Here is a 14436-nt window from a genome sequence, read left to right on the forward strand (position 1 = left end):
GCCGTCTGGACCCCGGTGGAGGTCATCGCGGGCCCTTTCACAGCGGTGCTTCTCAACCTTTGTTTGGCCACTGCACTATAACCACTTGTTTAATTATTTAGTTTCAACAGAGTATCCACCCCCACCCACCACCTTTGCCTGACCCAACATAATACCGTAGTGGAAAAATAAATGTACTAATAATGAACATCAATATTTTCACCAAATGCCAATATTGAGGTGTCCGAACTATACTCTTTTGTTATTTCGGTAAAGTAACGGAGGTAGAAAAATAAAATAAAACAAAAAATAATAGATATTATTTTCTACCTACGTTACTTTACCGAAAGAACCAAAGAGTATGGATTCCTGCAGTCACGAAAGCTTCAAATCAAGAGTGTCCTAACTAGCTCGTTAAAAATAAATCAACGGACACTGCATGCATGACGTAACTTATTCACTCTCGCTGGTTACTCTTGGAAACAACATTGTTGAACGATCAATGAGTTTTAGAAAGGTATTATCCCGTTCTAGCTTACCATATGGATGTAAATGTAATCGTGGTTATTTTATATTGGGCAGATTCATACGTGATTATTCACCAAGGACTCTCACGTGTGATATAATTTCACATTTATAAATCACCTTACGTACCCTCCACTGGACCCCAGTGGAGGGTAGGTAACCCTCGGGTGAGAACCACTGGCTTACAGAGTTGTTCACCCACCACCACCACCACCACGGACGCCGCTTCGGGTCACAGACCCCTTCCACTGATGCTCCTGTCATGCTGGGACTGTCCACCTGGGGGATGAGGGGTCTACGACGTTGCGCTCTTTCCACCCGTGGACTGCTTAAAAAGCGCCGCTGGAACCTCAGGATCCCCTTTACATGCGCAGCTGTCGTCGACGTCGACCACGGTTTCCAGTCGCCAAAACTCTTAGAAACTCTGCGCACCATGCGTGTCTGTGTTCATTAAGCAATCGTCTCCCGCACCGACAGTTGTGCTTAATTATATCAATGTAAAAGGGGTTGTTTTTTTTTGCGAGGTTAGATCGCGTAAATATTCACGCGTCGTTAACACGCAAAACCATCGGACACAGCCAATTAGTAAGGGTCGTCACGTAAGCAAAACGTGCCAATTGGTGACTACTGTGGCACACCGGTGTGTTGGAGAGTAAACGCGCGTAACTTGAGCGCCGACGTTTTGCTGGCGTTTACGATAGGCTTCGTCAGGCGATTTGCCAGAATTGTGACGGAGCTGGTTGCAATCACCAGAGAAACGTTGTTACTCAAATTGTAAATGGTCGCGGAAGCCTACATGTTTAAAGTGCCGAATTAATCGTGGATTTTATGCCCTCCCCCCACCTTAATTCGTGAAATAAACGGCGATTTCCCACCCTCCGATAATAATACATTGCTGCTGAGAAACGTTTCCCTGTTACAAATGTTTTCTTCTTCTTCTTCTTCCTATACTCCTCGTGTCTTCATCACACACTTGCTCAATTTGCACAACTATCCCGTTAAATCGTTGACTACTCGCTAGCCAGCAGCTTTCCAGGCAAGCCGACAACAAAAATTCCCGTAGTCCCCTGAGCAGTAAACATTATAACACTGAGCGATGGGACGCGGGACGTCATGGCCATGAATTACTCATTAAGTGCGAGTCGATTTGTGTAACTCAGGGGTGGGCAAATTTTTTGACTCGCGGGCCACAATGGGTTCTACAATTTGACAGAGGGGCCGGGCCAGGAACAGATGGACGGAGTGTTTGTTTGAACTAATATAAATGACATGTAAAATCATTACATGAAAGGATTTGGCCTTTAACAGGTAGCAAAGCATTTATTTGCAAGGCAATTTAACAAATTGCACGAACATGAACAATACAAAAACACGTCGTAACTCCCGGTCAAAGTTCGCCATCTAATGGGGAAATGGGGGCATTACAGGAGAAAGGTAAATTTAATTTAATATTTGGACAAGTTCGGCGGGCCGGATTAAAAAGCCCAACGGGCCGTATGCGGCCCGGGGGCCGTGCTTTGCCCATGTCTGGACTGTAACTACGTGTGTCCCTAAAGTCGATGTCTGTGTGTGTGTGTGAGTCTATATGTGTTTGCGTGCGTGTAAGTCGATGGGTTTCTACGTGTGTGGGTCCATGTCTGTGTGTAAGTCCATGTGTGTGTCTGCCTTTTTCGCCGGGGCAACGCCGGGTACTAACCGCGAGTACTGTATATATGTCATCAGTGCCGGATTATCCTCGTAGCAAAATTAGCTACAAATACTGCGGGCCCCGCACTTTCAAAGGCCCCGCGCTAAATGTTTCCAAGCTACCAACTCCGGTTCAGTGATTCTGCACTCTCTATTACTATAGTACTGTACTGCCTTCAACTTTTACGAACGACTGGGTGTTTAATGTTAGCGATTTGCCGTATTATATGGATGTATAGAAAATGAAAAAATACAATTACTTTACTATGCAAGTTAAACATTTGTTTTACTTTTATTAGGGCCCCTTTATTACATATGCTACAGGCCCCGCACTGGCTTAATCCGGCACTGTTTATCATGCAAATGTTATGAATCGATGCCATAAAGAAGGCTGTCTCTGTTGTGGACCAATCAGTTTCAAACACAATGCATCTCTTATCAGAGAGCATGTTTGTTTGGATGTTCACCACAAGGTGTGCTTAATGCAGTAACTTGATTCTTTGCAATAGGGATATATTTAGTGTTTGAACATCTGAACACCTGTTTTACTGCCAGAAAGGGTAAAGCCAATTTTTGTTTTTCATATACAAATGTTATGCATTTGCTAAGTTCCTCAAATGCTGGGCACTGGGGATGTTGTAAATATGCATAACTGGAGCGTCTCGTAGCCACTGAATAAATAACCAGTGTGTTAATGCCATAATCCACATTGATGAGAAATAATGGTAGAAATTAAGTATCATTATGAAATAAGTGTGCCATTGCAAATGGTTATTCAAATTTAGCTTTGAATTGAATCTCAGCGGGTTTAAACTAAAAGGAGACATCAAACCATGCCATTTCTTTGTAATCATTTATTAAAATTGCCTTCTTATGCTTGCAAACCGCTTTCCAATGCGTGGGTGGCTAATTAACTTTATATACTTAGTACTTGACTAATGAATATCTAACATTGTTATCAGGCAGTTCTACAAATGAGGCAACTTCAGTCAAAATGTATAATACTAATATTATATGGAGGTATCATTTTGAAAGTAATCACCATCAGCGTATTTATGGAATAAGTCAATAGTTTGATGTAAAAATGAATGCAATCCAGCATGGATTAAATTTTGTCCGAATACGTCCGGCACCACGGCATTGACAAATATTCCCTCAAAAGGTGAACAAGTTATTTCTATGTTGTTGAATTCCATGACATTGGCTGACATACTAAGCCCGCGTAATGCTTTTAGTGACAATTAAACATCTTTGAAGCGTCTGAAACGTAAGCCGAAATTCGTTGAAACTGCCTGTCCAAACACACCATTTAATTCTGCAAGTCAGCCTTTTTACATTCAAGTCACAGCTTGCCACTGGTGCTGTGGAGACATTGCATGCGGTTGCATTCACGTTTCTATTTTACAGTTATTCTATACATTGGTGGAGTACTATTTTCTTAGGTGCGTACAGTTGTGTGGGAGATTATATCCAAATGATAATAAACGTACAGCCCTTTGTAAATCCACTGCTGGATGAAGGTCTCTCTCCCACACCGTTCCAATCATGAGGGCTGTTTGACCATACTTCACCATGCTGCTCAGTGTGGGTTGAAGGGGGTATACAGGACCGAATCGGGTATCACTCATTCAGATATCAGTCATGACCAGGAGTTGAATACAGGTTTATGGATAAAAAGCACAATTTGCCAACCGGTACTCCCCACAATCATACATAATACCATACCTCAGTGGTGCTTTGCCAACTTCATCTTAACCTTCACTCAGCATGTTGTGCCATTATTGTTACTCTTAAAGACACACTTCACACCTCCCTTCTTAAGGAGACCGGTAGCCTCCGTACAAAACATTCCTGTCATGTCAAAAGACTGTGGCTTCACAGGTGAAAGCACTTAGTTCCTGAATTGTCCCATGTTGTAGAGGTTATGCGTAGGCACAGACTACAAATATCAGAGGTTGAAAAAGCTGCAATAGTAATCGTATAACAGATTAGGCAGCACTTGCAAAGTTTCAAGTGAAAAATGTTTGTGAGAAATATATATGTAACCCGTGATAAGAATATACACGGGGAAGATCAGTTGTGCCTTGGTGAAAACAAATGACACACGGAAACCCAAGCATGAAATGTTAATGTTGTTTAATTAGTTAAAACCAAGAAGTGAAATAAAGATTACACAGTGTGAAATGCAGCATTAGCTGGCCTAGCGCGCTTGGACATGACCAGTGCACACACTAATAAAATCAAAGGCAACCCGTCACATGCTACTTTCCGAATTATCCTCAAAATATAATACTCTTAGGCTTACGAGTGTAATCTCTGATAATTATTTATCCCAATTGTGTTTTTTACATACATGCAAATGTGACATTTGTAGAGTATTTCTGCACATCGTTTAATGAAAAGCAGTACTTTACCTGGTTTAATGATAACACAGCATTGTACTTTGTTCAAAGCGTTAAGGTGAATAAATAGTCGATTGTTACATGTGTATGAAAAAGCCAATCATAATGGTGAAATAGATTGACATGACACATCACAGTCATGTTTCAGCCACAAGGCACGTGTTTATAATGTGTCAATAAAACTGTAAACAGTACTAATGCAAGCACTGGCCCATTAAGTGTGAGCTAGCTATAATTGATAGACAGTATATGCTTTACTCGGAGAGCAAAAATTCGACATCTACGCTTGTATTATATTCACTGTGCAAAAGCAAACTTGACGTAATGCAGGGCTACGTCACCCACATTATTAGCTTTACAATTATTGCCTGGTTGCTGAAAATAAGCAACCTAAAGAATATGTTTAAAGTGTCATTAAGTACAAATTAAAACATTAAAGCTGTAAAATAGTCTACAAACTGCAAATACTATTTTGAATGAAAGCATGAATGATAAAAGTATGCAAAATGGAGCCAATGTACATGCACAATATAAAAAAAATATGCCCAAAATAACTGATCTTCCTTCACATATATATTTTGAAATCAAAAATTTAAATCTCGAAATAAAGCACGTCGACATCAATACATAATATAACAAAACAACAAGCATCCGAGTGAAAAAACAAACATCAGCCATATATTTTGCCTGTTTGCCAAAACAGCGTGCATGGCTTGCAACAATGCAACTGCACACCATTCTCAGTCATAACTGTCCACGGGACATTACTCTCCCCTCACCTTTCACACTTTGGAAAGCCAGCCCTAACACGCTATTTACTTGAATAGTGTTTACTTCCAAAATATTGTCAACGTTCTTTCCACCAATTTTCTTTTCTTCTTTCGGCGATGCCACACTTTGTAACTTCCCTTTGTGACACCAGCACAAGCCAGTCATTCAAAGTAATGACTGAACCGTGAAACAGCAGGCAATGCGATTCCCGTTCTTCAAATTCTTACTTCCACAGCTCTGGACACTTTAAGCTACGTGTCGTGCTGGCATTTTGCCAACGTCCACGGTGACATTGGTGTAGAGAGGTTGCCTCACTGTCTCCACGTGTCTGTACTTGAGGGTGTTGATGCCATCCCTTCCCATGTTATGTCTGGTGTTCTTGATCTGCGTGAATCTGTATGCAAACGCACAACAAACATGACACCGTAGCTCACCAACGTCAGTGCCCAGAACTGTAGTTTTACGGGAAAACATGGCACAAATGATTTTGGACCTGATCACAAGTGAATTACATTAAGCTGTAAACTAGTGGGATGTGTATTCTTGGTTCTTTCGGTAAAGTCACGTAGAAGGGAAACAATAAAATAATACAAATATAAAACAACAAAATAATAAAATATATATAATATATAAAACATATATATTTTATTATTTTGTTGTTTCCCTTCAACGTGACTTTACCGAAAGAACTAAGAATATGAATTACTGCAGTCACGAAAGCTTTAAATCAAAATATGAATCCCCTGCAGTCACGAAAGCTTTAAATCAAAATTTAGTGGGATGTGTGTCCGATTGCAATTATGTGCCCACGGGCAGGGCACGGCATGTTTACCTAACAAGTGCCATTAATTTGAAAGCATGTGCATTAATTTGAAAGCCTGTGCATTCATTTGAAGGCATGTGCAAGCTATTCATCGCAAATTTCCTTCAAGAGTTGAAAACTCTTTTTTGTACTTGGCAAACCAAATCTAAATTTTGATTTGAAGCTTTCGTGACTGCAGGGATTCATATTCTTGGTTTTTTCGGTAAGTCACGTGACTTTACTGAAATAACCAAGGATATGAAACCAAATCTTATTCGGATTTTTTTTTATTAAGCTCTACATTTTATATGGTAAAGTATTGCGATGCCCTCTTTAGTGGGGGGCGAGTTTTTACTCAAAAAATAAATAGAATGAAACTGAATTTTTTTTTTACGTTGTCACATTGTAATTTTACTGTTTTCAATACATATTTTTTTTACAAATATTTTCCTTGTACGATGTTTTGTTTTAATTATCTCTTCCTTAATGTGGAAAACATCTGTGTACAAATTTGTCGAGGGCGCTATACAACCCCTGAACGTAATTTTATCGACATACGTCAACATGCATGAAGCTCCACAAAACAGGTTTTTTTCACTGGCAAGTGTGCATTACAGAGGAGATGTTAAAATAGCTCATTAATATGTGTATCATTATTGAAAAAAGAATGACATTTCTTCAATGTAAATATTTATTTTACAAAACTAGATTGTATTTACCCATTGGAATTTATCCGATTAGTTTTGTTTAACCAAGACTGCACAAGACTGATTGGTAGAGCCTGGAGGATAAGATGGACCTTCCTCAGCTCTAGCCAACTTATCAAACTTAGTCTCTCTCCTCTTTGGTTTGGAGGCCCTGCACTGCCACTCTGCACTCTCTGCCCCATCGTTCCAATGATGAAATGACAGTAAACGAAAACTGTGGATCAACAAACCCAAAGAGAGAGCCCTAGAGAAGGTTGTCCCACCCTGACAGGTGGCAGGCTGTCTGCAAACGAAATAGGGCATTGCCATCTTGGGAGGACATAAACCAATGTTAGGTGAGGTTCAAATGGAGGGGACGAAATGTGGTCTCTCGCCCAAGGGAATGCCTCCACTGTGCCTAGCAGATGAAGTATCTTTAAGGCCAATGAGGAGAGTGGCATGACCATGTTCCAGTGACGAACACCTTGCCCTGGTCAGTCCTGGTGGGGCCAGGAGTCACTTGTTGGTGAAGCGACTGCATTGTCTGTGTCCAAAAGGTTTTGCAGTAAAAGTCCTGGCATTCCAAGTACCCCCCCTCCCACCCCAGTTATGTTGTCATCAAGGCTAAGGGTATGAGGTATATAAGTAAAGTTACGTATGAGGTATATAGGTAACGTTACATTTGTTGACCAGGTGAGATCTGACGAGAGGGTGGTGACATGGCCTAGAGGTAGTGTATTCACCACTTGTTGCCGAAGGTTCATGGTTCGAATCCAGCGGCTGCCACTAGCTCTCCGGTCCGCAGACCAGATTCTGCAAGAAAAACTTCTTTGCCAATTTTCCGTCAGCCGTCACATGGCAGCCGACGACGAGGCTAGACAAACGTCTTCCACTCCTCCCTTATTCTGTTCCTGTCAATCGCTTGCTGTAGACCTACAGGAACATCGTCATGCCAATTTATGGAAAATTACCGAGCACACGTGCGATGATGCGGTTGGTCGCAACGTAATGTGGGCAACGCATGCCCAGTGTTGAATTAAAACACTAACAAGATTGTAGATAAAGAATTTAAGGTTGAATCGGCTTCTTTAACATCTCGTCTCTTGTCATGCCTGAAGCCAGTCAGGTTTCACGCATGCTAGGCTTTGCGTAGGTGATATACTCATAAGTAATACAGTGTGTAAATACTTGAATGTTTTGTGAAAACTAAGATCTAAGAGGGTGTGATGAGCCCTACACCCTCTTAGATCTTAGATGCCACCACATGGTGTGTGCGCAGGTATAGGAAAAGAATGCTTATGCTGTGTGGGTCATGAATTCAGCTGGAAAAGGGAGAAGATTTACATACACACAATTTGTTAAAATATGGGTGCCCAACCTAGTGACTTACCGCTTGGGATTGGGCTCATTTTTGGCATCTCTTGCATGCTTTACCATTCTGTAGCGTCCCAGACTTCCGTCGGGTCGAGACAGCCTCATTCCCTGAACAACAACCCTGCAAATAAATCTATCCATTAGCCAAAGCTAATGCAAGCTCAAGAACTACACCTCTGCAGAATACAACAAAAAGTGGCTGCATGTAACAGTTTAAAAAAAAGTCAGTAAAAATAGCCCCATTGCAAGCGTAATTTTTTGTTTTAATAAACTTTGATTATAACAAATGTAGAATTTTTTTTTAAACCTATCAGTATGTCTGGCAATTGGTCTCTGCCATCTCAGTTTTTTTTACTTCCCGAGCACTCTTGTACAACAATTTAGGCTCATGAGTGTTCACTCAGTTTGCAAATAAATGGTTGGGTAGATGGCACAGTGGGCACATTGCACTTTGGCCTCGGCAACCTGAGTTCTATTCTTGGCCCTGGCTAACACCAGTGGCGAGTGATATGTGAACTGATCTAGGGCCACTCTTCACCAACCCGCATTGAGTGCCAGTGAGGCATGACCAAACAACCCCCATGACTTGAGTGTTGAGAGGCTCTCATTCAGTAGTGGATTTACAAAGGGCTGCAAATGAATACTACGATTTTTAAAGATTGTTTCAAAGTTATTGTACTTGAATTTATTATGTTCTGCATTTCAGTAAATTGAATATCAGATGTGACGCCATATGGATGAGTTGACCAGGAGGGATTACCAAATGTCCGAGTCATCAGATTAAAAGGGCAATGCAACCTACCATCACTAGATTTCTGCAACTTTAAATCATTAATGCCTGCAAGGCATTTCACTGGTTACAAAAAAAACTACACGTCTTCAAATACGTTTCCAAATTTTTTATTCAAAAACTGAAATTAAATGTACGTACGCCATTTTATGGAGACCTGTTGAAACGGTTGTGATCATTGTCACGACATACCAAGGGAACATATCAGTAAACTTGCGCATGACCTGCTAGTCGTACTTAACAGTGTAAAAGGAATTTGAATAGCACACCGCTTAATGTCATGACATGAGTAACTGTCAGCATCAGTGAACTTCAAAAATCAATAGTGTACAGTAGAGGTAAGAAGCAATTCCTTTTACGTTTTTGTGATAAATGTTGGTACTTTGACCTGTTGGTTTTATAGATGAAGCAAGAATAAATATAATCCCTGCTCCAACCTTTTCTGTTTAGATTGAAACATTTTATAGGTGGGTGGAAATCAGCTGCAATTTTTGTTTACAGGTAATCATTCATACGACATGCAACGTATTTAGTATATCATTATACTTAGACAACTAATTGTCTCAAAGTTGTCTGTCATTTAATTTTAAATATTATTTCTTCCAACGATAGCTAATTCTATAAAAAAATGTGCTTTAAGATACGTAACAAACAAAATACAATGAAAAGAACAATGAAAAGAACAGTAATGCATACGTATTAGCCATCACTGTGCCGTACCTGTTGTAAATGTCATCGTCCTCGCCACCCCATCCCCAGTATTCATTGGGAAATCCATTTATCTTCAGGTACTGTGCCTTGGAGAGGCCCGACACTCCACCGAAGTACGAGTTGTACGGCAGCCTGGTGGAACGAGATGGAACAACACAGGCAATGATTGCCAGAAGTGCTTGCTCTCTTTGATGCAGGTGGTAAACCAAACGGTAAAGTCACGTAGAATGAGAATAAAATAATAAATTGATAAAATAAAAGAACACAATAAAATTCTCACGACGTTTCGGCCACAACACAAATTTTATTGTGTTATTTTATTTTATCAATTTATTATTTTATTCTCATTCTACGTGACTTTACCGAAAGAACTAAAGAAGATGAATCCTTGCAGTCACGAAAGCTTTAAATCGAAATTTAAACCAAACGGTATTCTAGGATTCATCGTAAATACGAAGCATGTAACTATCTACGAAAATCAGAATCATAATATTTATTTATACTGGAGAAATCCGATGAGCAATTAAGCTCTTTTCACAGATATCCAGTAGGGGCGGGTAATAACGTTAAAACAACAAACAGTAGTGCAAAGTACACGGGAAACAAATCACCCAAACACGTACACATAAAAGCCTGATCAGAGTTGATTGTTACAATGTGGTACACACATTGAATGATTATTTGAGAATCGATTACTCATGATAAATGCAGATTATATTTACATCAGGGATTCTGCTTCAATTGGGATTATCAAGGCTCGACTTAAAACCTTCCTGTTCAATACTTGATTTTATCATTCGGCTTTCTTTTTTTATACATATTTTTTTTATAACCAAGGGTTGTTATGCTCATCGTGTTATTTTATGATCATTGTGTACAGCGCTCTGTAATACCTGACACAGGTGTGATATAAGTCTGATCTGTTATTATATACAAATAGTATCTGTAGGCGAATTGAAATGTTTTGCAAATACCATCTTCAGTTTGACAGAAGCAAAAAGGTCGTGACACAGCATATAAGCAGACGCAGCAAAAATGCAAACAGGCGAGTACAAATGAGACCAAAAACAAAAGAATCTTGACCGACATAGTGACATAAAAAATCACGATAATATATCCAATTGCAGGGCAATGAGGGTGTCAATAAAAAACGCGCCTCAAATACCTATTTTGAACTTGTAAACCAGACACCTATATATATAAGAAAGTCCAAAATTGTGTGTGGGTTTGTGGGTTTGTGTGCGGGTTTGTCTGTGGTCGCGTGCTTGACTCTCCCACGGTGGGGTTTACGTAAAAAAAAATAGCCAGGTACCATGCCGTAAGCCCCGCGGTGGGCAAGCGCTATTCCTTTTTCAAGGAAACGCTATACTTGTTCCTATGAAGAGTGCCTTAAAAATATGAAAGTGTATGTGTCAATTTTGATTTGTGTGTGTCACTTTGCCATGGGTGTAAAACCACACCTAACAAACCTTTCCACTATAAAACAATGGTTCTCACTCAACCGGGCGTATGGTGACCCCTGGGTGTAGGTTTGCAATGTCCCAGAGGGTACGTGAGGTGATTTATAAATGTGTGACATATCATACACGCGAGTCATTGGCGAATAATCATGTATCAATCTGCCAATATAAAATGCAGGCACTTCTTGACATACACATGTATGCCAAAAGCAATTTTCCCATATATTATCCTAGCCTATATCAATACAATACACACAATATAATACTCGGCCCTTAATTCTTAACCACCTGTATTCTTATTCTTGGTTCTTTCGGTAAAAGTCATGTTTCCCTTCTACGTGACTTTACCGAAAGAACCAACAACATGAATCCCTGCAGTCACGAAAGCTTTCAATCAAAATTTCACCTGTATTCTCTTGCTACAGTACACTCTCATGAATTATCCCTTCACCACCCGTGCCCTTTCCTCTCCGGATGCTCGACATCTGGCCGCTTGCGTTCTTAACTATTCCTTCACACTAGTTATCGTACCGCACTGGCTGCTGGCAACGCCATTGGGTCGCGGTGCCAGGCTAGGGGTGGCGTACGACGTTATTCCAAAAATGTCCTCGCGTACGTCAATGAAAGGTCTAAATACAAAGTGCGCCTTATTCCAAAATGGCGTACAGCAAAGGCGCGTAAACCGAGGATTTCCTGTAACTATGAAAGTGTTTAAATCCATACGGTAACCTAGAAGGATATAAAAGACCTTTCTAAACTCATTGATGGTAAACAATGTGGTTTCCATGACTCACCAGTGAGCGCGAACAAATTGCGTCACGCGTGCAGAGTGTCCGTTGATTTTTTTTTATTTCGCTTGCAGTTAACGAGTTTCATAATAGGATAATTAATAGGATAATTAATAGGATACCTCACAAAATGGACAATTGGTTAGAATATTGATGTTCATTTTTCAGGAACATATTGGGTCAGGCAAGGCGGTACCAAAAAAGGTTTGAGAACCACCGATATGAAAAGTAACCTCAAGGAAATGGAACCACAAGCATGTTTGAACATACCGCTGAACAAACAAAAAATGCTGCTCACATGGTTAGTCACACGCACTCCCATTGACGAAGCTCCACACTGGAGTAACAACACGAGCTTCTTTGTGTCACAGCCATTATTGTTGAATAGTTTCACATTTATATTCTTGGTTCTTTCGGTAAAGCCACGTAGATAAGAAATAAAAAAATAAAATTAATAAAAAGCAGAAAACCCACGACGTTTCGATCACAACAGGCGGAGAGAAAAGAGGGGGCAAGCCTCCAAATGCAACCTGCTTACAAGGGTTTTCAAAGTGAGTGGGCGGGGGACGACAGTTGCGGGAAGAGCTGTGTGGCGCATACGTCAGCCAGTGCTAATGTAGGAGTAGACAATGGGGGGAGGAAGGAGGTAGAGATAGGGGGAGAGAGAGAGGGGGTAGAGATGGGGGAGGGGGCGGCATTGCACCTCGCTACACACATCCACTGCTGACGGTAGAGGCTGACAAGAAAACATAAATCAAGTCATGACCCAAAGTGGTTGATGTCTTTCAAATGATTGATGTGTTTATAACCATCGTCTCGGTTGAAATTGTGTCTGTGCCTGTATATAAGTATGGCTTCGTGAACAAATCTTTGTTGACAGCCAGTCGCCTTGCTTTTATTATTTTTAATTTTATTTCCATCTACGTGACTTTACCGAAAGAACCAATAATATGAATTCCTGCAGTCACGAAAGTTTTAAGTCGGAATAGTTTCACATCATGGCTTTTTTTACCCTCTTCGCTGGAAACCATTTACAATCTGTCACGTGCTGCAATGGGGCCTGTATACCTGCAGGAATGTGACTTAAAACCAACTACGTATAAGAATAAATGTGCATTTGGAACGCACATTCAATTGGGGTGCTTTCAACAGAGGCATTGCTCCTTTTAAGAACTGGCAGGGTGCAGAGAGTTCAAAGAAATAAATACATTAAATATGCCCTTTAAGGGCAAATAAATAACACTTGGCAATCTGTGCAGGCACTGTACCCAGCTTCGGCACTGTAGCCAGCTTTAATACCGATTATGTTTAGCAATCGGCATGAATTTAGTCACATTGTGATTTTCCATTACCAACGTTAGCACTTTTACTATCAAAAAGACTGTGCTTAAAATATTGAGCATCCGAGAGAAAACCAGGTTCTCGTAAAACAAATTTTCAAACAAAAGAAAAGTGTATTCTTTGGGTCTTTCGGTAAAGCCACGTAGATAGAAAAATAATAAAAAGTGTACGGAATTTTAATTTAAACTCTTATGGTTTTAAGCCCAAGTTATTCCAATTATACCATGAGTATAATGTCATAAGACAAAGACCTATCAGTCAATTGTCTGAGTAAGATGTCAAAGAATTACTTCTAAACATCCATTCAAGTTACCTTTTTTAATTCGTATAATAGGCAGCGCACTTTTCCATACTTCTTGCTATACAGATATTCATCACATGGCAATCAAACAAAGACTTCTCTTTGTCAGAGCTGGAAATGTAAAACGATTGACGGCGGTGCTACACTGTGGGCAGAAGAGGGTAGTGTGACAAAATCAACTGTCGGTCTGTATTTTCTATCCTCCCATGTCAATGCTCTCTGAATTCCAAAACCTGACCAGAGTGTCGTATTTATGCATATTGAACTTATTTTGCACGGTACGTAGCCAACCGTGCTAATTGAAGGTGCGGGTATAGTCAATGGCTTCCGTGACGCACACAAAAGGGCTGTGCATGTGCTTGCAAATGCTTGTATAAATGCAGCTACAATGACAAACTTTAATCTTGACTTAAAGCTTTCGTGACTGCAGGAATTTATACTCTTTGGGTCTTTCGGTAAAGTCATGTGGATAGAAAAATAATGACAAACTTAGAAGACGTTCCTCACAGGGGCTCGAAATTGGTTCGACACTGGCACGAACAACCCCGTACCGGAAGCTGAACTTGTCCATGGCGACGGAGAAGTGCCGGGGGTTGTCGTAGCAGCGGTAGAGGTTGCGGTCGTCCATGGGCACCAGGTCGACGTCGCTGAAGATGAAACAGTCGTAGGGGGCGTCCTTGAGCGCCTCCACGTAGCCGATGTTCATAAGCTTGGCTCGGTTGAACATGCCCTCTCCAAACTGCAGCCACCACACACACAAGCCAAAGTATGTGTGACTTTCAAATTCCAATTCAAATATAGGGTTGCCATCTCTGATGTG

General features: G+C 40.6%; 1 protein-coding gene across 1 annotated transcript in view; it reads right to left on the reverse strand.

Annotated features, from left to right (window-relative positions):
• Positions 1–4311: 4311 nt before the first annotated feature.
• LOC116948920 (beta-1,4-galactosyltransferase 2-like) overlaps positions 4312–14436 on the reverse strand; it is a 34904-nt gene continuing 24779 nt past the window's right edge. The window contains exons 3-6 of the mRNA XM_032966186.2: positions 14168–14355; positions 9736–9858; positions 8242–8346; positions 4312–5757 (exon numbers count right to left, since the gene is read on the reverse strand). Of these exons, the coding sequence (XP_032822077.2) occupies positions 5610–5757; positions 8242–8346; positions 9736–9858; positions 14168–14355 (564 nt within the window). The 3' untranslated portion in view covers positions 4312–5609. The remainder of the gene's footprint in view (positions 5758–8241; positions 8347–9735; positions 9859–14167; positions 14356–14436) is intronic.

This window comes from Petromyzon marinus, chromosome 35 (assembly GCF_048934315.1).
Source record: "Petromyzon marinus isolate PM22_M1 ecotype Great Lakes invasive population chromosome 35, UKy_Petmar_22M1.pri1.0, whole genome shotgun sequence".
Taxonomy (NCBI): Eukaryota; Metazoa; Chordata; class Hyperoartia; order Petromyzontiformes; family Petromyzontidae; genus Petromyzon; species Petromyzon marinus.